Raw genomic sequence first — 22,741 nt, forward strand, 5'->3', positions numbered from 1 at the left:
AAACTCCCAGGCTGTATCCTGCACCACAGACTTCCATGCTCTCACTCCCTTCCAGTTAGAGAACTCCTACTTGGCCTTCGAGGTTCCGTCCAGCTGTGCCCTCCTCTGGGAGGCCCAGCCCGATGCCCGGGGGGCTGGCCCTGCTCTGGCCGCTCAGTCACAGCCACCCCCACCCCCAGGCTGGTGTTGCTCTGCTGCAGGTCTCCCCACCTGCTGGCCAGAGCGCCATGAAGAACACAGACCCACCCCATTCACTTCTGAGCCCCACAGCACCCAGAGCAAATGTTCAACACCGGGCAGGGTGGGCACATGTCTCAGAACCTGGGGAGGTGGGCGAGGTTTTATTGTGCTGCCGCCCTTCTCTGTGGGGAACCACCGCGCTGGAGAGAGGCCCACAGGATGGCCCCGCCTGCGCCCTGTGCGGGGCGGACTCCAGGGACCCTGCTGGTGCAGGGAGGGGAGGCAGGAGACCTGAATTCCCCTGACTCCTGACAGTCTTTGCCACATGGGCAAGGAAGGGGTGAGAGGTTCAGCTCACGTGGAGTTGGAAACTGGCCCTGGCCCTGATTACCTTAGGGAATGCAGCCTTCTTGGTGGGGAATGGTTGAGAATGGCTGGAAGTCTGACGGTGAGCTCTGAGGGCTGCAGCTGTGGCTCCTCCAGCTTTTGCTTTTGATCCAGTTCAAGCTTGTCATTTGCACAGGTCCCAGTGGAGCGCCCTCTTGGCACCCAGGCCTGGGAAGGAGGGACCTTCAGAGGACAGCAGGGCATGCCAGGGGTAGCAGCACCCACTGCCCACACTCTGAGCCCTGCCCTCTCTCCCACCTTCCCTCCATGGAAATCAAGGTGGAGGCAAAGAGGTTTCGTCCATGTGGCTCCAGAGGGCTGGCTGGGCCCAATGGGGCCCAATGCTCTTCCCCGGAGGCAGATTTCACTGTGACACCAGGAAGGACTTCCTAATAAGCATCACCAGCTCATAGTGGAGGGGCTGACTCAGAAGGTAGTGAGTTCTCTGTCCTCTGAGATATGCAAGCAGAGGTGGTGGAGGAATTTCTGCCCTTGGGAGGGGGTGCTGAGACCAGATGGCCCAGACTTTAGCTAAGTGGGAGTCTGGGCATGCTGCCTCAGACCTCAGGAGGAGTCGGCTTGAGCGTGGGGCTTTGGCAGAGCCGTCTGGGAAGCATGACTTGGAGCTGGCGCTAATGGGCATGGTACTGGCTGTCAGCTGCTGGGCCTGACAGCAGCTGACAGCCAGGGGAAAGGAAGAGTAAGCCATGATGCTCAGGTGGACTGAAGGGACCCCTCTTGCCCACAAACCCCCAAAGCCTCCTTCCTGCGGCCTGTCTGGTGGACTTCCTGCAGCTGCATCCCAGGGCCAGCTGGGGAGAGCCTCTGCGGCTGGGTCAGCCGAGGCCAGAGCCCAAGGACTTGGCTGCAGGGCTTGGGGCTCCTCACTGTCCCTCAGGTCTTCCCAGTGCCAGGAGGTTGTGACTGGATGCTGTCATGCTAGCAGAATAGGGCTTGAACCCACTTACTGTGTGACTTTAGCAAGTTGCTTGCACACCTCCAGTGACTGGGAGGTCACCACTTTTCAAGGTAGTTCCTGCCAGAGCAGGACAGCTCTGCCAGAAAGTTATTCCTGGCGCTGAGCTGAGAGCCCTAGGGCTTTTCCCGTCTCCCTCAGCATTCCCAGGTCTGCTGTGCTCTGGACCACATAGCACCTGCCCTCCAGCCCCCCAGCTGCTCCCCGCAACCAGGCACGTGCCTCTGTCACCTGCTACCTACCCCAGCTGCCCTCTACAGAACACACACACCCCACCCCGTCCCTTTCCCAGTGAGTCAAGGCAGGTCTGCAGCAGCCTCCACCAGCCCCCGGGCTTCTGAAGCCACAGGCAGGGGGCCCACCAGCCCTTTGGCAGCCCCGTGTCCCAGGTGACTCACTAGCTGGCAGCAAGCAAAACCCAAAGTCCCCTCCCCACGTGTGCAGCCACGGCTCGGCCTCCCCCTCCCACCCCGGTGTTTGTGCACTCCAAGCTGTGGAAGCCAAGTGTGGCCCAACACATGTCTGTGTTCAGGCTCATTGTGTCAGAATTGGCCCATGGTCCCAGCCTGCTGGGGTCTGCTTGGATTCCCAACTCCCTCATCCAACACATTAGCTGTTTCTCCCAGCTTCCTGTCCTCTACAAATCTGCTCCACATGCTATCGGGGGCCTTGGCCAAGCCATTGATTAAAATGACCGGAAAGGGGAGGGCTGAAAGCAGAGTCCTGAGGCCCATCTCTAGACACCCATTTCTACTGCCCAGGACAGTCATTTGGCTCCTTGTCCCTTCACCAAGCTCCCATCTCTTCCCAGATTTCTGGTGCTAACTGTCTCGATGTCACACAGACACACAACGCCACGGGCATTCCCCTAAGCCCATCAGGGGGACCAAGGCTGGTACTGGTGATCTGTTCTCAGGAAACCTTCAATGGCTGCTCAGTCACCAGGGCACACAAGCCATCCTTTTCAAGTCTGATCTAGAATGTCACCCTGGTTTAGCATCACACACATCAGCAACCCTGCACCCAGGCCTGTGCCAGACCTTGGGTTCTGAGGACCTAGAGCCAAACTAGACTTAGCCTTGCCTTGGAGGAGTTCCAGTCTGCTGGGGCAGGTGGCCACAGACGACAGAGGAAATTCTAACAATTGAAATGCAGTGCATACTTATCACATGCCAGGCGCCACTCCAAACCAAGATTCGACCTCACAGCAAACCAGCATCATCCCCATTCATTCTCAGTGGAAACAGAGGCACACCAAGGCTCAGTCACATGCCCAAGGTCTCCCAGCGAGTGAGGGATGCTTACTCACGAGAGCTTCCTTGTCTTGCCTAGGGGTTCAGGGAGGCCTTCAGAGGGCGGTGGTGCCTAAGTGGAGACTTCAGAGCTGAGCTGCGTCTAGAGGACAGGAAAGGAGAAGCAGGTGGGGACTGGGCTCCCGGCACTCCCTGCCAGCCCGTCCTGTGCCAGGCACTGGGTCAGGCCCTGGGGATTCGGGTTGAGCCCACTGGCAGGGTGGTCCATAACAAACTGGGAAGCACAGGTTGCCCTGGGGAAGTGGGTGAGATGACTGCAGTCAGGGAAGGCTTCTCAGAGGCAGTGATGTCTAAGCTGACCCAGGGTTGGGGACATTGGGCTGGGGTTGGGGAAGGGACGGTGGATGGAGAGTTCCAGGCGGGAGGAAAATCCGGTGCAAAGGTACTTCCAGGAGCAGAGTGGACGAGGAGGAGAATGGCCCAGCCGCACTGGACCCGGGGCAGGGAAGGAGCTGGGATGGTTGCGGAGGGCAATGGGGAGTCCCTGGAGGACTTAAAACTGGGGGAGGGGCACCCGGCAGCCGGGCAGCCTGCAGGCTCTCTTGGCTCTCTCTGCAGGGAGGTGCGACTTCGACTTCCTGGGGCGTGGTTTCTAATCCCTCACCTTTGCAACCAGCTCTTGGCAAATGGCAGAGCTGCTCAGCACCTCCCAGTGTGAGATGGGGTCAGGAGTCCCACCTCGGGGGTTGGTGCGAGAACCAGGGGAGGGTCAGTCAGTGGCCTTTTTCTCCCTCCATGGGGAGCCTGGCAGCCACCGCCTCCCTTCCCCCACCCCTGCAAGGGACACAATTACCAGATTGAGACAGGCTGGGCCTCCCCACTGCCTCTGCCGGTTAATGTCTCTAATCACTGCAATCTCTTGATCCACAATCCCTGGGCTCTGAGTGGTGGCCAGATGGTTTAGGAGGGAGTTCCAGGCCTCCAGACTCCCAGAGGCTCTTCCCTGGGGCCCTCAAACACCTCAGGTGCTTCCAGGAGCACCCAGCCAAGCCTGGAGTGGGAGAGAGGTGGTTGCCTATTCTCCCCTCACCATAAATCACAGAGCCACAAGGAATGTTTGAAGTCATCCTCATGGAACCTCCCACTCTATCTGGAAGCCTCCATCCAGTATCTCAACAGGTGGCCATCAAGGATCCACTTGGATGCCTCCAACAATGGGAAACTCCCCACCACAAATCTGAGGCTCATTACCACAGGCAGGCTGTGAACGCTGAGATTGAACTAAAAAGGCTTTACATGGGCTGAATCACGTTAAAATCATAGTTGGCTGGGCTGGGTGGCTCACACCTGTAATCCCAGCACTTTGGGAGGTCAAGACAGGAAGATCATTTGGGCTCAGGAGTTCAAGACCAGATTGGGCATCATCAAGAGACCCCATCACTACTAAAAATTTTAAAAAATTAGCCAGGCATGGTGTTGAGTGCCTATAGTCCCAGTTACTTGGGAGGCTGAGGTGGGAGAATCTTTTGAGCCTAGGAGGTCAAGGCTGCAGTGAGCCGTGATCGTGCCACTGAGCCCCAGCCTGGGCAACAGAGTGAAACCCTGTCTCAAAGAATTAATAAAAAATAAAATCATAGCCCAAACCAGATCTTTTCCCCCACCACCAGAGTAAAACCAGATCTGTACCACAGAGAGGCACTGTGGGAGGGGGAATAAAAAATAAAATCATAGCCCAAACCAGATCTTTTCCCCCACCACCAGAGTAAAACCAGATCTGTACCACAGAGAGGCACTGTGGGAGGGGGAACGCCACAAGGTCCTGAACCAGAAATCCCTGTTCCAATCTTGACGCTATTGTTCACCAACTGGGGGGCCTCGCCAGTTGCCTCCACCTCCCTGTGCTCCATTTTCCACGTCTGTAACTCAGAACTATTGTATTGGGCTGTCCAATACAACAGCCATGAGTCAGAGGAGGCTACTGAGACCCAAAATGCGGGCAGTGCAACTGAGGAACTGAACTTTTAATTTTATTAATTAATTTAAGTTAAAATTTAAAACCAGAAGCAGTATAATTTTTTTTTTTTTTAACGGAGTTTCATTCTTGTTGCTCAGGCTGGAGTGCGACAGCTCGGCCTCGGCTCACTGCAACATCTGCCTCCCGGGTTCAAACGATTCTCCTGCCTCAGCCTCCCGAGTAGCTAGGATTACAGGCATGCACCACCACACCCAGCTAATTTTGTATTTTTAGTAGATATGGGATTTCACCATGTGGGTCAGGCTGGTCTTGAACTCCTGACCTCAGGTGATCCACCCACCTCAGCCTCCCAAAGTGTTGGGATTATAGGCGTGAGCCACCACTCCTGGCCTAAAAATTTTTATATTGATGACACATTGAAATGATAATATTTGGGATAAACTAGGTTAAATAATGTATTAAACTTAATTTCACCAAAAAACTAATTTCACCTGTTTCTTTTCACTTTTTAATGTGACTATTAGAAAATTCTAAATTACAAATGTGGCTCGCAGTGGAACTCCACAGTGCCTCACTCAGAAGGTTGTTTAAGGATCCAGTGAGCTGGGTGTTCAGGTGTCTGGGGAACAGTAAAGTCCCAGAGAGATGATGGCTTCTGAGGCTGCTGGGTCCTCCGGGAGGTGTCTTCTCCATCACACAAGAAGACGGGCTCAATCTTGAAAGAATAGAAAATGTGAAGGACTATTCAAACCAAAACGAAAATTATCTATAACACCCAAAGTACATTTCCTATAGAGTTTGCTTGTTTCCATGCCCGTCCGTGCGACCTGGTCTCCCACCACCACTGGGCACCAGCTGCAAGTTCTCAGAAAAGTCATCTTTAACAGCTTGGTCCTGAAGCCTGGGACCTTGAGGAGCCTCAGCAGGGAGGAACTCCTCAAAAAGCCAAAGGGCAGGGCCTTACACCTCCTTTCTGTGCTTGTGAGGGCTGTGGAAGCCACGCCCTCTGCATGCCCAGCCCCCATTCTTTTTGGCCTCTGCCCTCACCTGCCACGGCCCTGGCACTCTGGGGGAGGCTGACCTATGCTGCCAGTTGTCACCAGCAGTCCCCGCGGCTGTTCACCTCTCCCTTCCGCCATATGTGGGGAGGGAGGGAGGCTCCAGCACAGAACGACTTGGGTCCCAGGATTCTCTCCATTTCGTCCATGGGTGCTCTCCTGTCCAGAGCCAATGGGGGCCCCAAGGTGGGGTCAGGGGTCCCTCTCGCTCTGTCTAGAACCTACACTCCCTCCCACGTCTCATTCTGTCCCTGAGTTGGCGCCACCCCTGTGTTAGGCCTCTTCTTCCCCGGAGGGGCCTTCTGAGGGGCCTTCATCCTTTTCTGAAATCCAGTCCTCACCTGCGCCCCACTCCACGCAATCCCTCAGACACGTCTATGTGCCTAGACCGCAAATCCAGAGGGGGTCCTCCATCCCAGGAGGTTCCAGGGCTCACTGCAGAGATGCAAACGATCTGGTAACTTGCTTTTCCACTTAGCGTTGATTTAGGAACATCCTTCCAGGGACATGACCCCTCCTGATGGTTGCTATGCCATCCCTTTCTATCTAATCTGCATCGGTGAGTTCTTAGGTCGGGTTTTTGATCTTACAAATACTACTTCAGTGACCCTCCCAGTACACCACGTTTACTTTGATCTTCTCAAATCTAAGGAATTGTTAGTTCTCCGTTCTAGACATTCAGCAAATTCTGCCACCTGAGTTGTGCTAAATGCCACAAGGCCACCCTATTCCTGAGCTCAGCCTATCTTCTCTATCCCCTCTATCACCAATCTGTCACCAATCCTCAGATATTACCTAAGCTCAGACCACATCAAACAGCACGATGTCTCACACTTTCCAGCCTCCCTTCTGCCTTCTGCTGTCTCACTGCTGGGCATGTCTGCCCCATCTCCAAATCCTCTCCCATTTCCAAGAGCCAGCTCCAATGCCACCTCCTCCAAGGAGCCCTTCTTGACTTCCCTAGCTTGAAGTGATTCCCTCTTTGAATAAAGACAGCATTTCCTTGTCCCCCCTTCCCTTGTGGTTCTGATGCTCCCACATAGTCCAGGGGCCATTTGAGTGCACTTGTGGCCCAGTGTCCTTTCCATCTCCCTCCCCATTCCCTGGCAGACTAGGAGCTCCTTGAGGTCAGGGACAGGTTCTGATTTCTTCCTGTGGGCACAGGGCATGGCACAGATTGGGCATGTGAGAAAGGTTCGAACACATATGAATGAAGGAGGACAGGCCTGGGTCTGGCCCTGAGTTCTGGCCCAGCCAGGCACTGCTGTCCTGTGTGACCTCAGGCAGGGCCTGCTCTCGGGGACATGGTTTCCCTGTGGCCTGAGGCAGCTGGACCCCACTGTGGGGGTTCTGTCAGGGCAGGAGGACTGTTTGGCCCTGGGGTTGATGCACCGACCCTGCCTGGGATAACCTCTCTTGAATAATGATTGCAGGGCAGCCCCCATTTCCTCTGGCTGCACAATCCCATTATGAGCCCTTCAGGATTTATGTCTAAGACCCACCCTAAGCCCATCACTAACATATGGCATCCTGGCAGATGAGGATGAGCAGAGATTGTAAACATTCATTCATTCATTCATTCAGTCCTTCACTCAGCAGGTCTGCTACCAAACTGTAGACCCAGCATTCAATCAGAACCTGGCCCAACCCTGGAGGCGCTTCCGGTAAACAGTTCACAGTTCAGTGAGGTGGGGGCAGGGACAGTGGGAGGCACAGGGACTGTGGAACCAGAGAAGGAGGCTTCACTCAGCTTGGTGGTCAGAGAAGGCTTCCTGGAGGAGGGGACGCTCAAACTCTGTCTTACCAGAAGAGTAAGCCATTGTGCCAGCGAGCAGGCAGGGCAGGGCCCTCACAGGCAGTGGCTCCTGCTGGGGGAGGGGGCCGGTGTTCATGCTCAGCCTGGGGCTGGATGCTGCTGCACTGAATCTAATGATAAGAGGAGCGTGGCTGGGGATTATCTGCTCTTGTTTACATGATTAAAACCAGACAAATACTTCTTTATCTGAAAGAATGAAAAGGCTTTGGGGAAAAATCCTTTTGGCAACAAAGCAAAGCACAAGCATTTCCTTAATTAATCTCTCACGTCCCTCCGCCCCCCACCATCCCACACCCCCACAACAGCTGCAAGAAGAGTCGCTCTGGGGCTCCGGGGCTCCAGGACTTCAGGGCTGACCTGCACTGGTAGGCAGAGACCCAGGCCAGGGTGGATGGGGGTGGAGAGGAGCGGAGAGGAGAGAGACCCACAGCCCTCTCAACACAGCCACCTATGACAGGGAACCTGAGCCCAGGCACAAACCCAAGATGGCCTCATTTTACAGATGGAGATCCTAAGGCCCAAAGATGGGGGAGTGACTTGCTTGCTGAGGCCACACAGCCAGTTGGCAGAGCTGGGACTAGGACCCGGGTCACCAGTCCCCAGCCCAGTGCTCTCACTCCCTCATTAGCTGGTCCAGGAGCCTGCAGGAATCTCCTGCAGTGCCGTCCTCTTGGGACCCACAGGGAAGTCAGACCCATCCCTCCTTTCACAGACAGACAGGCAGGGTCCTGATGGAGCAACCAGGGGCTGTGGGAGTCCTGGAATGGGCTCCTCACTTTGGGGGAGAGGCAGGTAGACCTCAGAGGTAGCCCGAGTTTGATCCTGCCTGGTGGGCAGGCGTTAGGAGAGTGAAGGAAGCTTCTAAGAGGACATCAAGCATGGGAAACGGCAGGTGCAGAAGTCTCAAGGCGCGGGGCCTGCACCCCAGGGCGTGGGGCAGAGGGCAGAGCAGAAAGAGAGGCTGGAAGGAGCACAGGACTGGACTGTTGGAGGAACGGGGTTCCCTGGAGCACTGTGAGGCAGTTGGGCATGGCCAGGAGGGGCTGAGTGAGCACTGAGTGCCCGGCCAGGCCCTGGCCTCCCCACCACAGCCCCTGACCCCCTTGCTCTCCCAGCTTGATGTCCGGACTTGCCTCCCTGGATGCCAAGACCTCCAGCCGCCTGGGCGTCCTTACTGTGGCGTACTACCTGTGGACCACCTTCATGGCTGTCATCGTGGGCATCTTCATGGTCTCCATCATCCACCCAGGCGGCGCGGCCCAGAAGGAGACCACGGAGCAGAGTGGGAAGCCCATCATGAGCTCAGCTGATGCCCTGCTGGACCTCATCCGGTAACCACTGCCACCCACACCCCGCTGGGAATGCCAGGCCCAAGCCTGCCCTGCCAGGGCCCCCAGAGGCCAGGACGGGGTGTAGGGATGGGGGTGATCACAGAGGCCATGATCACCCTGGGGGGTTGAGCTCTGGGCTGCCCACCGAGATCATGCTGCATTGTCTGCCCTACCAGGCTGGAAGCACCTTGCAGGCAGGACGGGGTCTGCCCCTCTCTGCCTGTGGCTGGGCGCAGAGTAGGCGTCTGTGAGCATTTGCTGATGCCCAGCCTGTAGGATGGGAGGCTGGCGGTTGTTGGCCCCTCCCTTTCTTTATTGGTCCTCTTTTCACAGATGAGGAAATGGGGCTCAAAAAGGTGCCATGACTTTTCCAGAGTCACCAGTAGGTAGGTAGTGGAGACAGGATTCAACCTGGGCCTGTCTGACTCCAAGGACAGTGCCGTTTGCCCTGCAGTGCCACCCCCTAGCCACGGCAGTACAGCTGACGTTGCTTCTCAGACCTAGGCTCCCTTTCCAGGGAAGCACTGCAGACCCAGTGGCACAGCCACCTTCCACTCCCTCTCCCCAGGTCCCCTGCAGGCCACCCCTGCTCCTCTACTTCATGCATTCGCTCCCTCACCAGTGGAGCTCTGTGCCAGGCCCTGGACCACAGAGCCAGCCCTTGCCCTACAGGAGTGGTCAGACCCTGGAACAGACAGGGACAACGTGGGGGCCTGGGGCTGCAATGGCGAAGCTGGGGCTGCCGCTGAGAGCAGGAAGCCACTGCCCTTCTAAGGGAGGGGAAGATGGGGAGGCAGGGAGGGCACGCCTGGGGGCGACAGCTGTGCAAAGGTCCTGAGCTGCAGGGAACCGGGTGGGGGAGAAAGCATCGCACAATCAGTGTGACAGAGCAGAAGGGGTGAGAGGCGGGCAGAAACTCCTGCGGGAGAATCCAGGTGGGGATGGACCTCAAAGGGCACCGTGAACCAGGCCAAAAGTTAAGTTTTATCCTAAAGGCCTCAGGAAATGGGTTTTACACAAAGGAGCGGCATGATCCAATTCAGAAGGTTCACTCTGACCAGGGGTCAGAGTTGCGGGAGAGGTTGGAGGGGAAGGCAGAGCCAGGGACAGGGCCAAGTGGTGGCCCTGGGGATGGAAAAAGAGGCAGATGGCAGGGCTGCTCAGGAGGGACCCTCAGCAGGAGGCGGGTGAGACGGAGGTGAGGTCTGCTGATCACCCAGCATGAAGGTTTCTGGCCCATGCATCCAGGTGGATGGTGGTGTGGTCACCAAGCGATGGATGGTCTGCAGCAGGAGCAGGCATCCTGGGGTAGGTGTCCACTGATGGTTGGCCAGTGGTTGTGACTCTCATGGGGGAGTCTAAGCTGGAGACAGAGGTTTGGAAATCACCAGGGAGAGGTGTTAGGTGCAACCCTAGTGGCAGAGGGGCTCTTGCACGACAGGTGGTGAGAGAGCAAGGACTGGGATGGAGCCTGGGAAGCCCCACCCAGGAATGGTCTGCTAAGCTCCACAGGCTACCCCACTAAACCCGCTCAGGGAACTCCTTCTAGGACTTCTCACTTTCCGATCAATTTCAGATCTAAGAAGTCTAGGCCTAACATTAAAACCCCAAACTCATGCAGTTTAACCCTGTCCTAGTCTTTCAGATCTGACTCAGACTGGGAAAGCTGCAGTGGGAAGAGGGTCGTGGTGCGTTTGTTTCTCTTTCCTGCTCTGCCTGCTCCCTGGTGAGAGGTGAGGGAGTTGGCCAGGATGGGTTGCCCAGACTGGGAGTGGGGTGAGCTGGAGCAGGTGCTCCCTGGTCATGTCTCTCCAAGAGTACTTCTGCGGGTTCTCTGGAGCCTCTTCTCTCTCTTGCATCTCTCACCTGCTGTCCCCTGGACTCAGGCAGTCTATTCCATCTGGCTACTTACAATGTCCTCCCTAGACTGGGGCTCTGGTTGACTCCTCTACTGGGGTCACCTCACCCCCTGGGTGACCCTGTTGGGTCATATCTGGCCCATGGGAAGCATACATATCCCTATTGGAAGTGCTGGCCTTTCCCAGGGCCTTTGGACATGAGTCAGGCACCAGCCCCTACATTCCTCAAATCCTAAGAGACTCAAGCCAAGGTCTCTGAACAGTTCTCTTGGCTTGAGGTTGTGGAGAAGCATTCCTCTCCTCCCCCGTGGGGATAGATGCCCACACACAGGCTCCCACCCGCTCTCTAAAGAAACTCTCATTCCCTGTATCAGCTAGTTACTGCTGCATAACAAACCAACCCAACATTTATCAGCTTAAAACGACAGCCACAAGTCTACAGGTCAGCTGGAAAGTTCTGCTGATTTGGACTGAGCTCACTCACATGTCTGCAGGCAGCTGGTGGCTCAACTGGGGAACAGTTGGTCTAGGGGAGTCTTGGCTGAGATGATTCAGCTACACTCTTTGTGGTCTTTGTACTCCAGCAGGCCAGCCTAGATTTATTTCATAGTGGTGACAGGATTCCAGGAGAGAGCTAGCCCAGGCATTTTTTTAAATAACAAAGGTGGAGGAGCAAGAGAGGAAATCAAAACATGCAAATGTTTCTCAATCCTCTGCTTTCAGCAAGTCCACTAATATCCTCTTGGCCAAAGCAAGTCAGGTGGCCAAGTCCAGACTCAAGGTGGGAAGGGACCACAATGTTACAAGGGAAATGGAGTCTACAAACCAAGGCCATCGATGCAATCAGTCTACCACTGCCTTCATTACTCCAGGAAAATCTTCAGCTTCTCTTTTACCCTTTAGAGTGTGTGATGAACTAAGGATCATGAAATGCTTGCCATGTTGTTCCTATCGCGTGGCTGTCACCTACAGAGTCTGGAGCCAGAAAGAGATCCAGGCAGGGTCTGTTCTGTGAGTGCTTACTTGGCCAGCGAGACTTCATCCAATACCAGCGCTTTGAACACCTTCTGGACTTTGGCACTTCCGAATTCAGTCACCAGACTGGAAACCTCTCACCTGAGTTCCAGATTCTCACATAAAGTGTCTAGAGGCATCTCAAAATTAACAGGCCCAAGTTCAACTCTTGATTTTTCCACAAATTTGCCCTTTTCTCGCCCTGCCCATCTTGGTCTGACATCTCTCATTCTCTCAAACCCTGCAGCCAGTTCTTCAGCAAATTTTACCTTGAAAATGAAATCCCAAGCCATGGCCCTTCCACCTCCCCTGCCACTCCCGCCATTGCCGCCCCTCCGGTGTCCGTCCTGGCCTCCGCTTCCTCTCTGCTTCCTGTGGTCTGTTCTCAGCACTGCAGCTAGAGGCATCCTTTTCAAAACCTGCTCTCAACCCAGCACATGGCAACAAAATCGTAGCCTGCACTGCGGCTTACAGGCACTTGCTGACACACGTCAGCCTCTGACCTCTGCCCCGACTCTCCCCTTCCCTGCCCTGGCTCCAGCCCCACCCGCCTCGCTATCCTTCCCATCTGGGTGCCATTGCTGCCTCTCTGGATGGCCCTCCCTGCAGAAAGCATGCAGCTCCTTCCCTCACTCCATTTATATCTCTCCTGGGTGTTGCCTCTCCTGGGGCCTCTAAGGCTCTGTCTCTCTGTCGTCTTCTCTTGTGTCACTTTTCCTCATAGCCTTTCTTAGTACCCAACATGATCACATCGATGTGTTTCTTTTCTTCCCACCTCCACTGGAATGTAACATGCCCTGTGAAGCCTGGCTCTTTAACCTCTGTTGTCTGCTGTATCCTGGAGTCTAGAACAGCCCCTGGCACCGAGTGGGTGCACAGAGTTTGCTGAATGCACATGTGGGTTTCAGGTCATCAGTGGCATTGGGGTCTGACCCCCAGGAGGAGCTGGAATGGTCCAGGGAGAACGTGCCTAGCAAGCAGGTGCAGAGGCCTAGGAGGGGCCTTGGCTCACGGCCGCACTGTGGGCTTTGCACAGCAGACAGAGCAGCGGCAAGCAGTGAGACAGGAGGATATCCTGGAAACCGAGGAAAGAGGAACTTCAAGAAACCTCGTTTCTAAGATCTGTTATTTCTAGGATGTGGTGATTCATGGTTTCTTGGATCTTAATGATTCAGAACGGCTTCTCCACGTGGTGGAAGGAGGTGTCAGTGCTGCCTGCCTCACCACCGCCTGCCCCTGCTCAGGGGCTGTGGGGCTCCAGATCAAACACACGTGCCACAGTCAAATGTTCCAGAGTGTTTCCTGCTCTTGGGTTGCTTTTCACGTGGTGAAAATGGATCCTGCTGCTTAGAACAGAAAATGGATCCTGCTGCTTAGAACCGCATCCCCTACCCCCCAGCGCTACCCCACCCGCTCTCAACCCTGAGGCAAGTTGTTCTGCAAAGCTGGGTGTTGGGCCTCGCTCTCACAGTTTCTTGGTCAGAGAGCGGGGCTGCAGGGAGAGAACACAGGCGTCCTGGGACAGGAAACCAGAACCTAGGAGACCTGTGGCCTCATCTCCACTCTGATAATAATAAGTCACTGTGTGACCCTGGGCAGGCCAGTTCCCTGCTCCAGGCCTCAGTTTCCCCAGTGATTTTCAAGATCCCATCTAGCTCTGTGGCTCTGAAACACAAAGGCCTATGAGCCAGTGAAGAGGCTACAGGGAGTGAACCGAAGCTTCTGGAGGAGGGTTCTGGGAGATGAGGTTGAGAGGGCTGGGCAGAGTCCAACCTTGAAGACAGGAAGCCCAGGTTGAGGGGCTGGCTGTTAGGCTTTCGGAATGGGAAGCTGGTGGGTTTGGGAAGGATGGATTAGAGTAGGGTGGAGTGGACAGAAGGTGAGCAGAGGCATGGATGGGGTGCCCTGGGAGGGGCACAGTCACTTCCGTTCCATTCAGCCCCCCTGTATTCAGCTGCTGCTCTGGGTGAAGACATTGTGCTGGGAGCTGGGGAGCAAGTACAAGTGCCCCTCACCCCCCCACCCCAGGGCTGCCCACCATCTCAGGACAGACGGACAAGTGGGTGCACTGATGGCGACTCCTGATGCTCTGAGAGGCTGTGAAGGAGATGGGGACACTGGCAGTGAGGGACCAGGGGCCTCCTGACCCTTGCCCGGGCCCAGAGCAGGTGTCTACCAGGCACTGAAGACTGAACAGAAACACAGATGACCAGGCAGAGAACTGAGAACCAGGGCAAGTGGGACAAATGAAAAGTGGGAGCCCACTGCGTGGGGACATAAGGCACACCTCAGGGGCAAAGATCTGCATCTATGTCTCAAAGATGATTCCAGAGGAACACAATGGGCCATGTCCCTGGATGACCCGCCAAGACAGGAATTCATTTTCCAGGCTCCAGCGGGGGCTCCAGAATGCTGGCGCCTGCTCCCAGTGCGGCGCGCAAAACAGAAACCCAAGCAGAGCACTCATCAGGGCTGGCCCCTTCTCTCTTTTTTTTTTTTTTTCCAATCTTATTAAAACACCACAGAGATTAAGTAATGACTGGGATCTATTTATAGCTCCCAACTACCCTCTCAGGGATTGGAAGAAGCTTCCAGGAGCTGTGCTTGGGAAGGAAACTCCCACCTTTAGGACTTGGTCTGGGGACATGTTATTAGGGGTGGGTTTGGAAGCATCTCGGTGAGAATTTGCAAGTAGCAGGTGAAGAGGGGAGCTGAGAGATGGACTCTGGCTCTGCCTGGAAAACGTGCCGAGAGGCACAGGGCAGAGTGTGTGGGTATTTGATAGGCATGGCTATTAATGTCCCCAGGCACGTTCTGTGTTTTATGTAGCTGCCACCAGGAGCACGGACCTCATGGGACAAGCAGAAAAGTCTTCCCATGAAGGCTCAAAGCCAAAAGAAAATGTACGTTTCGCCATTTAATAATCAAAGGTATGATTCTTGATTAAAATCTGCAGGATAAATTCATTGGTTATTAGTATGTGAACACACTAGTCAGGACTTGCTTTTGGCTGCCAGATCAGCAGAGGCTTAAGTAAGGTAAAAGCTTGCATTTGCTCCTGAAGAGCAGACCAGATGTGGGAGGTGGGCAGCTGGCAGTCGCCAGGGTCCCATGCCCCGCCCACCCATGTGCTGTGCCATGCTTAGCACCTGGCTTTCATCTGAGTCTCATGGTCCACGAAGGTTGCTCAAACTTTAGCTATTATCTCCGTGTTCAAGGCATAAAAGAAGAAAGTTGGAGGAATGGACCAAAGGGTCCTGGCTGAATGGGCACCTCCTTAAGAGTTTTCCAGGAATCACCACCCAACAATTTTCACTCACTTCTTGATGGCCACCCCATTAGCAAGAGAATCAGGGTTTGATGGCAGTCCCATTTGGTCCCCACAATATAACAGGACTTCTATTAAGGAAGGATGTGAGAATGGAGACTGTGTAGGCAACTAGCTAACCCTGCCAGGGCCCACATTTAAAATGATTGTAACTGTAAAGGAAGTTGTAAATAAATGTCTATACAGGTACAAGTTCCATTTGGCTTCTTATGACCTTCCACATGTTCTCCATGTGTGTGTGAGCTGAGTCTTGAAAGATGGGAAGAGAGGAACTGAGGACAAGAGTGAGTAGGAGGCAACCCAGGTGGAGGCAGTGTGAGTGTGGGGCCGCAGGTTGGAGGAAGAGCAGGCACGCAACGGAAACCTCTTAGCAGATGCTAACCTCAGAGGTGGCATTTCTCACAGGACACAGTCCTAGAAGGGGACTGTGAGGACAAAGATATAAATGCTTTTAGAGAAAGGCTGCTGCCAGGACCATGTGAGGGTGCCCATCTCTCACCAAACCTCCCACACTGTGCACTGTCGTTTTAAAAATACTTTGTCAGTTTGACAGGTGGAAATACTTGAATTTGTTGATGAAACTAAACATTTTAGAAAGCATTTTTGGCCATTGACTTTCCTTCTTCTGTAACATGAATTGCCTGGTCATATCTTTCCATCATTTTCCCGTCGGGTTTTTGTGGTCTATTGGTTTACGCAGCAAATATTTACCAAGTGCTTGGTATGTGCTGGGAACTCTTCCCGGGGCTGGAGACACAGCAGTGAACAAACACAGAGTTTCCGCCCTCCAGGGAGCTGATATTCTGATGAGAGGAGCTAGTGAAGGTAGAAACCAGGCCAAGATTTGTAAAAGCTCTTAGTAGATTTAAGATGGTAGTGCTTGGTCACGCAGTGGTTTTAGCTGTATTGCAATATGTCTTAGAGAGCTTCTCAAGCATTCAGCTTTCCATTTTAGCCTAGTTTTAGGTTTACGGAAAAGTTGTAGACCGTACAGAGAGATCCCACACTCCCTTCACCGGGCCTCCCCTGATGTTAGCGGCTTACGTAACGAGGGTACGTTTGTCAAAACTAAGAAATTAAATTGGTACAACACTATTAACTGTTACGGATCTCGTTTGGATTTCATCAGTTTTTCCACGAATGTCCTTTTTCTCTGTTGCAGGATCCAATCCAGGATGCTATGTTGCGCTTCAGGATTTCTTTATTTTCATATAGTAAAATCTATTGATTTATTGCTCATTTTGTTCTTAGAGAGTCATTTCCTATACTGAGACCTGATAAGATCTCAACCTGTATTTCTTCTAGCTTTTTATGGTTTCTTTTTCTTTCTTTCTTTCTTTTTTTGACAGAGTCTCACTCTGTCCCCAGGCTGGAATGCAGTGGTGTAAGCTCAGCTCCCTGCGACCTCCACCTCCCGGGTTCAAGCAATTCTCCTGCCTCAGCCTCTTGAGTAGCTGAGACTACAGCAAGCACCATCACACTCAGCTAATTATTGTATTTTTTAGTAGAGATGGGGTTTCGCCGTATTGGCCAGGCTGGTCTCAAACTCCTGACCTCAGGTGATTTGCCTGCCTTGGCCTCCCAAAGTGCTGGGATTACAGGCGTGAACCACCATGCCCAGCTGGTTTCATTTTTCAAAGAATTATTTATTTCTTTAAATCATTTGGAATTCATTTTGGTGTAAGGATCTGACATCTATTTTTCCAAACAGTTGGTCAGCTGCACAGTATTCTATAAAGAATCCTTCATTTCCTCACTGGTTTGTGAAACAACTTTTATCAAGTACGAAACACTTAGATGTGCTAGGTTCTGTTTCTGGGCTACAGCTTCCCTTACACGGACTATTCCATTGACTGCTGTGTCAGTATCACAGTTTTGACAGTTACATCTTTAGTTTTTTTATCTGGTAGGAAAGACTCCTCCACCTTTAGCTTTATAACAAAATATGTTACTAAGAATAATGAGCCCCCCTGTGTGAGAGGTCCCGTGTTGGGCCCCACAGATAGGACATGAACAACCAAGTCCCACCTGCAAGGCGGCCACTATGTGGGGGAGGCAGACAGGTGAGCCAGCGACCGCACGGTGGTGTGGCGGAGTGGCAGTGACCCACACACAGAAGGGCCACAGGGTCTTGTGGGGCAGTCAGGGAGGGCTGGACAGAGGAATAGGTGCCTGATCTGTGGTAGATTTGAGGAGTTCACCAGACAGAGAGGCAGGCAGGGCATTCCAGGCAGAGGGAACAGTGTAGACAAATGCCTGGCTCTGGAAAGTAAGTGGCACAGTCTGAGGGCAGCAGGTGCTGGTGGGGTGGAGTGTCCATGATGTAGGGGATGAGATCTCAGAGGAGGCTGGCCTGAGGAAGGCCCGACCACCAAGGGAGATGTTCAGATGACCCCAAGGACACGACCCCCAGGGCCCTCCTGTCCTGGGCTCTGGAATTTTTCAATTGCTGATTCTCTTCCCAGGAACATGTTCCCAGCCAACCTAGTAGAAGCCACATTCAAACAGGTGAGTGAGTCCATGGGCGGTGGAGGGGAGGGAAGGGGCAGCCGGCAGGAGGGCAGGCAGCAGGGCTAGTGGCATGGCTGGGACGTGACAGGTGTGCTGGTCAGTCACGCTGTCTCCTGGACGTGGGATGCTAGAGGGGAGGGCACGTTGGGGATCCTTAGAGCCCCCCATGGCCACATCCCTGTCCTGGGTTCCAGTTTTCATGATGAAAAAGTGTGGGGGTGGAGAGAAGCCTTCACTGAGTGCCTGCTCTGCTTACACATACACCCTCTCGCCCATCCTCACAGTAACTCGGCACTAGCCCCACTTCCTGATGAGGAAACTGAAGCTCCGAGGATTCAGTGATTTGCCCAAGGTTATACCACTAGTAAATAACAAAGCCAGTAGGGTAAACCCAGGCCTATCTTCTTAGCCTGTCTTCTCTTTCCTTTTAAAGTAATCATTTCCCCCCAACAAGAATAATAATGATGCTCACTGTAGAAAATTAGGAAAATACTAAACAATATAAAGTAGAAAATAAAAATCATCTGTAGTTCTAGTACATAGTCCCTGGTAGCAGACAGTATATTTCTAGTCTTTTTCCTCTATAAATTTAAAATAATATTATAATCATAGTGCATATACAGTTTTCATCTAGCTTTTTTTCACTTCCATTATATCATAAGCATTTTGCCCAGATATGAAATATTTCTTAAAAGTATAATGTTTAGTGGTACTATAATGGCCTGTGATAAGGCTAGGCTGCCATTTATTTCCCATTTCCCCTTTCAGTGTTCCCTTAGGTTGTTTTCAAAGTTTTTCCTTTGTTGAAATCGTGGTGAATGCCCTTGTGCATCAGTCTTTGCCTGCCCTTTGAATAATTTCCAATTCTGTTTCCCTTTCTAAACTGTCAGCTGTTGGTTGACTTAATCCAGAGTTTCCTGAACCCCTTTCCTGGTCTGGGCCCTACGTTGAGCCTGGGGACACAAGGAAGTGGCTGAGGGGTAGAGAGGAGGCTTCTGATTAGGGAGCTGTGAAAGCTTCGGCAAGTTGCTGCATCTCTCCTGACATGTGTGAAATAAGCCAGATTGCGAAGGGGAACGAATCCTAGGCTAGGGAGTTTCTATCGTGATTGGGAATCATTGAGGGTATGAGAGATAAAGAGAAACAATGTTGCTCTACTTTGTAACTATCTGGAAAGGCCTTTTTCTTTTGGCAAACTCCTATCCATCCTTCAGGACTCAAGTCAAATGTCCCCTTCTTCGTGAAGCTGTCTATCTCTTTCAGCCAATTAGTCACTCCCTCCCCAAGGCAGAAATCATGTCGGGTTCATTGTGTATCTCCAGCAACCAGCACAGAGTGTTCAACAGGATGATGATGATGATCATGATCAGGATGATGATGATGATAATGGTAGCAGTAATGCTTCCATGGGGCTTAACGTGTGCCAGGAACTGTTGCAAGCACTTTATATACATCGTCTCATTTCATTTCATGCGGTAGATGCTATCACGATCCCATTTTACAGAGGAGGAAAAGGAAGCAGAGACTTCAGGTCTCATATGTTTCCTGGGTGGTTGGTCTTATCGATGCAGTGATGTTTGAGGGGAGAGGAAGCTCCCTTGTTGGGCTCCCAGTACCTGAGGGATGAGGGAGTGAGACCCATGAATGCTCTGGGGGCAGAGAGGGAAAGGCACGTGGCTCAGGAGGGTCATTTTCTCGTGCATGGGCTTCATCTCATCAACAAGGCTTGGGGCAGGCTATACTTCTTCAAAGAGAAGGTCCAAGTTTCCACCTGGTGGGCGGCAGGGCCAGCGGGCCACCAGGTGGATGGATATTGGATGATTGGGAGGGGACAGATGGGCGGATGAAGGGTTACCTGGGTGGATAAGGGGCTGGGTGGGCAGTTAAGAGGGACTCAGATGGGGTGATGAGGTGTAGAAGGAAGAAGAGGAATGAAGGCAGGAGGCAGCGTGGCTGGGTGGTGTGGTGGTAGAGGAAGGAGTTGCAGCTCTCTTTGGATAAAATATCTATAGCAATCCCTGCTCTGCCTGCCTCACAGGGTTACTGTCAATCAAATAGGATAGGAGTGGATACAAATGTGCCTTCAAGATGCTATTATTCTTGTTGTTAATATTAATAACAACCCTTGGCCCTGACTTCTCTCTGGGTGGGGTGTCACCCACCAGTACCGCACCAAGACCACCCCAGTTGTCAAGTCCCCCAAGGTGGCACCAGAGGAGGCCCCTCCTCGGCGAATCCTCATCTACGGGGTCCAGGAGGAGAATGGCTCTCGTGTGCAGAACTTCGCCCTGGACCTGACCCCACCGCCCGAGGTCATTTACAAGTCGGAGCCGGGCACCAGCGATGGCATGAATGTACTTGGCATCGTCTTCTTCTCTGCCACCATGGGTATGTGCTGCCCACCTGCCCAGTGGTGCCATGGAGCTGGGCCCCCAGCCCCTCTCAGCAGCCTGCTCCTCCACCTCTTACTGAGGTCTGGGGAGAATGCTAGAGAGGTTTACTGTGAAAAACTGGAAATAATGATCAGTCTTGTTTATTTAAATCCCACACCTCCCCACCCCACCCCAGAGATTTCTCCCTGGCACCTCCTGCTCAGGCCTGTGTGGGTCATTTCTTAGGCCCACAGCTGGCATCTCTGCCACACTCTTCCCTTTGCTGCCCTCCTCTGGGATGCCAAGTCCCTCGCCTATGCAAGCTACTTGGAGGCCCGCACCTTGGTTTTTAAATTTTGTGTTATTTTTCTTAAAGAGGGGTCCCAAATTATATAAGCTTCAGCCCCCACAAAGCCTGTGGAGATGTCCTGCCTGCCATCCCCGACTCCTCCACTGGGTTTTCTTGTCAAGGAAAAGACCTCACCGTCCTCCTCATTCATGCAAAAACTCCGGGAGTGACTTTCTACTTCATCCTCTGCCTTGGCCCCCACTTTTGCATCCTGTCGGATCTGCCCCCAAGGTCCCCTCCAAGCCACGTGTTTCCCTCTACTCGGCATCACTGCCTGGGTCAAGGCCGTGTGGTCTCTTGCCTGGTTCTGGTGAAAGCTGCCTAGAAAGCTTCCAGGGCTGTCCCTGCTGGTGTCTCCTATTCAGGAGGTCACAAGTCTGATCGTGCTCTGCCCATTGCCCCTGGAAAGGGACTGAACGCCTAGTGCCAGCTGAAGAGCCCTGTAAGACTGGCCCGTGTTCTCCTCTCAGCACAGCTCCGCCACTCACAGCCACTGCCTCCCTCAACCCGACTGCTTTTGCCACTCCCCCTCCACGTTTGTCATCTTCAGGGTGCTCCCCACAAGCGCCATGCCCTCAGGAGAGTCCTCCCCAGACTAGGCCGAGTGCCCCAGGCTACACTGCCTGGTTATTCCGTGAGCACTAGACTAGATTGTGAGGATACCATTGCTTGCTGTCTGCACAGCCACTGCCAGCCCCGCGCAGGCAGATGGGCTTGTCGCCATCCACCCCAGAGCCCACTGCTGCCATGGCCAGAGCAGGCACTCAGCAGACCTGGTGGGGAGATGGGTGGGTGGCTGGGTGACAATGGGTAATGGAGCTCTTCTCATCTGGGCCAAAATACCAGGCGTGAAGAGGGGCCAGGGCCTCAGTGAGCCAAGTGTGTGAAACGACAATGTCTGAAAGTGCCTTTTGGCACATCTGACAAGCAATCCCCAAACGCAGCCTTTCTCAGGGCTGGAAGCACAAGAAAAGGGCATCTACTGGCAGAGCAAAAGAACCGGAGACCCTTGGACTTAACTCACTGAGTGTTCACTGCGCATGTGTAACTGTCCGTGCATCCATGAACATTTGTGTGAGTGTACCAAGGTGGGGCGTATGAGGGTACCGAGGCGGGGTGTGTGAGTGTACCAAGATAAAGAGTGTGAGTGTACCAAGGTGGGATGTATGAGTGTACCAAGACAAAGAGTGTGAGTGTACTGTGGCGGGCGTGTGAGTGTACCCAGGCGGGGTGTGTATGTGTTCCGAGGTGGTGTGTGTGAGTGTACCAAGGTCAGGTGTGTGAGCATACCGAGGAAGTGTGTGTGAGTGTAGCAAGGCAGGTTGTGTGAGTGTACCGAGGTGGGTTGTGTGAGTATACTGAGGCAGTGTGTGTGAGTGTACAAGGCGGTGTGCGTGGGTGTGTGTGGATGTGTGAGTGTTCTGAGGTGGGGTGTATGAGTGTGCTGAGGTGGTGTATGTGAGTGTACCGAGGCGGGGGTGTGTGAGTGTACCGAGGCAGGATGTGTGTCTATCAAGGCAGTGGTAGTGTACCGAGACAAGGTGCACTAACGGGGTGTGTGAGTGTACTGAGATGGTGTGAGTATAGTGAGGTGGTGAGGTGTGTGAACGTACAGATGAATGGTTTCTGAGTGTACTGAGTTGGGGTGTGTGAGTGTACCAAGGTGGTGCGAGTGTACCAAGGTGGTGTGTGTGAGTGTACCGAGGCAGGATATGTGAGTGCACTGAGGTAGGGTAAGTGTACTGAGGCAGTGTGTGTGTGTACTGAGACAGAGTGTGTGCCAAGGTGAGGTGTGTGAGTGTAACGAGGAGGGGTGTGAGTGTATCGAGGTGGTGTGTGTGAGTGTACCAAGGCAGTTGAGTGTACCGAGGCAATGTGTGTGAGTGTACCGAGGTGGAGTGTATGAGTGTACCGAGGTGGTGTTAGTGTACCGAGGCAAGGTGTATGAGTGTACCAAGGTGGTGTGAGTGTACTGAGGCAGTGTGAGTATACAGAGGCAATGGGTATGAGTGTACTGAAGTGGTATGTGTCAGTGTACCAAGGCAAAGTGAGGGTATAATGGCAGGGTGTGTGAGTGCATTAAGGTGAGGTGTGTGAGTATACCAAGGTGGTGTGAGTGAGTGTACCGAGGCAGTTGAGTGTACCGAGGCAAGGTGTGTGAGTGCATCGAGGGAGGGGTGAGTGTACCGAGGCGGGGTGTGTGAGTGTACTGAGGCAGGTTGTGTGAGTGTACCGAGGCAGGGTGTGTGTTTCGAGGCAGTGTGAGTGTAACGAGAGGTGGTGTGTGAGTGCATCAAGGTTGGGTGAGTGTACCAAGGCAGGGTGTGTGAGT

At 53.4% G+C, this 22,741-nt stretch overlaps 1 protein-coding gene across 2 annotated transcripts in view; it reads left to right on the top strand.

Annotated features, from left to right (window-relative positions):
• Positions 1 to 22,741, top strand: part of SLC1A7 (solute carrier family 1 member 7) — a 53,789-nt gene that overhangs the window by 18,595 nt on the left and 12,453 nt on the right. Inside the window, exons 3-5 of one of the 2 annotated variants that reach the window (XM_007978715.3) lie at positions 8,761 to 8,976; positions 17,643 to 17,685; positions 19,854 to 20,076. In XM_007978715.3, coding sequence (XP_007976906.3) covers positions 8,761 to 8,976; positions 17,643 to 17,685; positions 19,854 to 20,076 — 482 coding nt within the window. The remainder of the gene's footprint in view (positions 1 to 8,760; positions 8,977 to 17,642; positions 17,686 to 19,853; positions 20,077 to 22,741) is intronic. The other variant, XM_073007298.1, reaches the window with a different exon arrangement.

The sequence above is a fragment of the Chlorocebus sabaeus genome, chromosome 20 (assembly GCF_047675955.1).
Source record: "Chlorocebus sabaeus isolate Y175 chromosome 20, mChlSab1.0.hap1, whole genome shotgun sequence".
Taxonomy (NCBI): domain Eukaryota; kingdom Metazoa; phylum Chordata; class Mammalia; order Primates; family Cercopithecidae; genus Chlorocebus; species Chlorocebus sabaeus.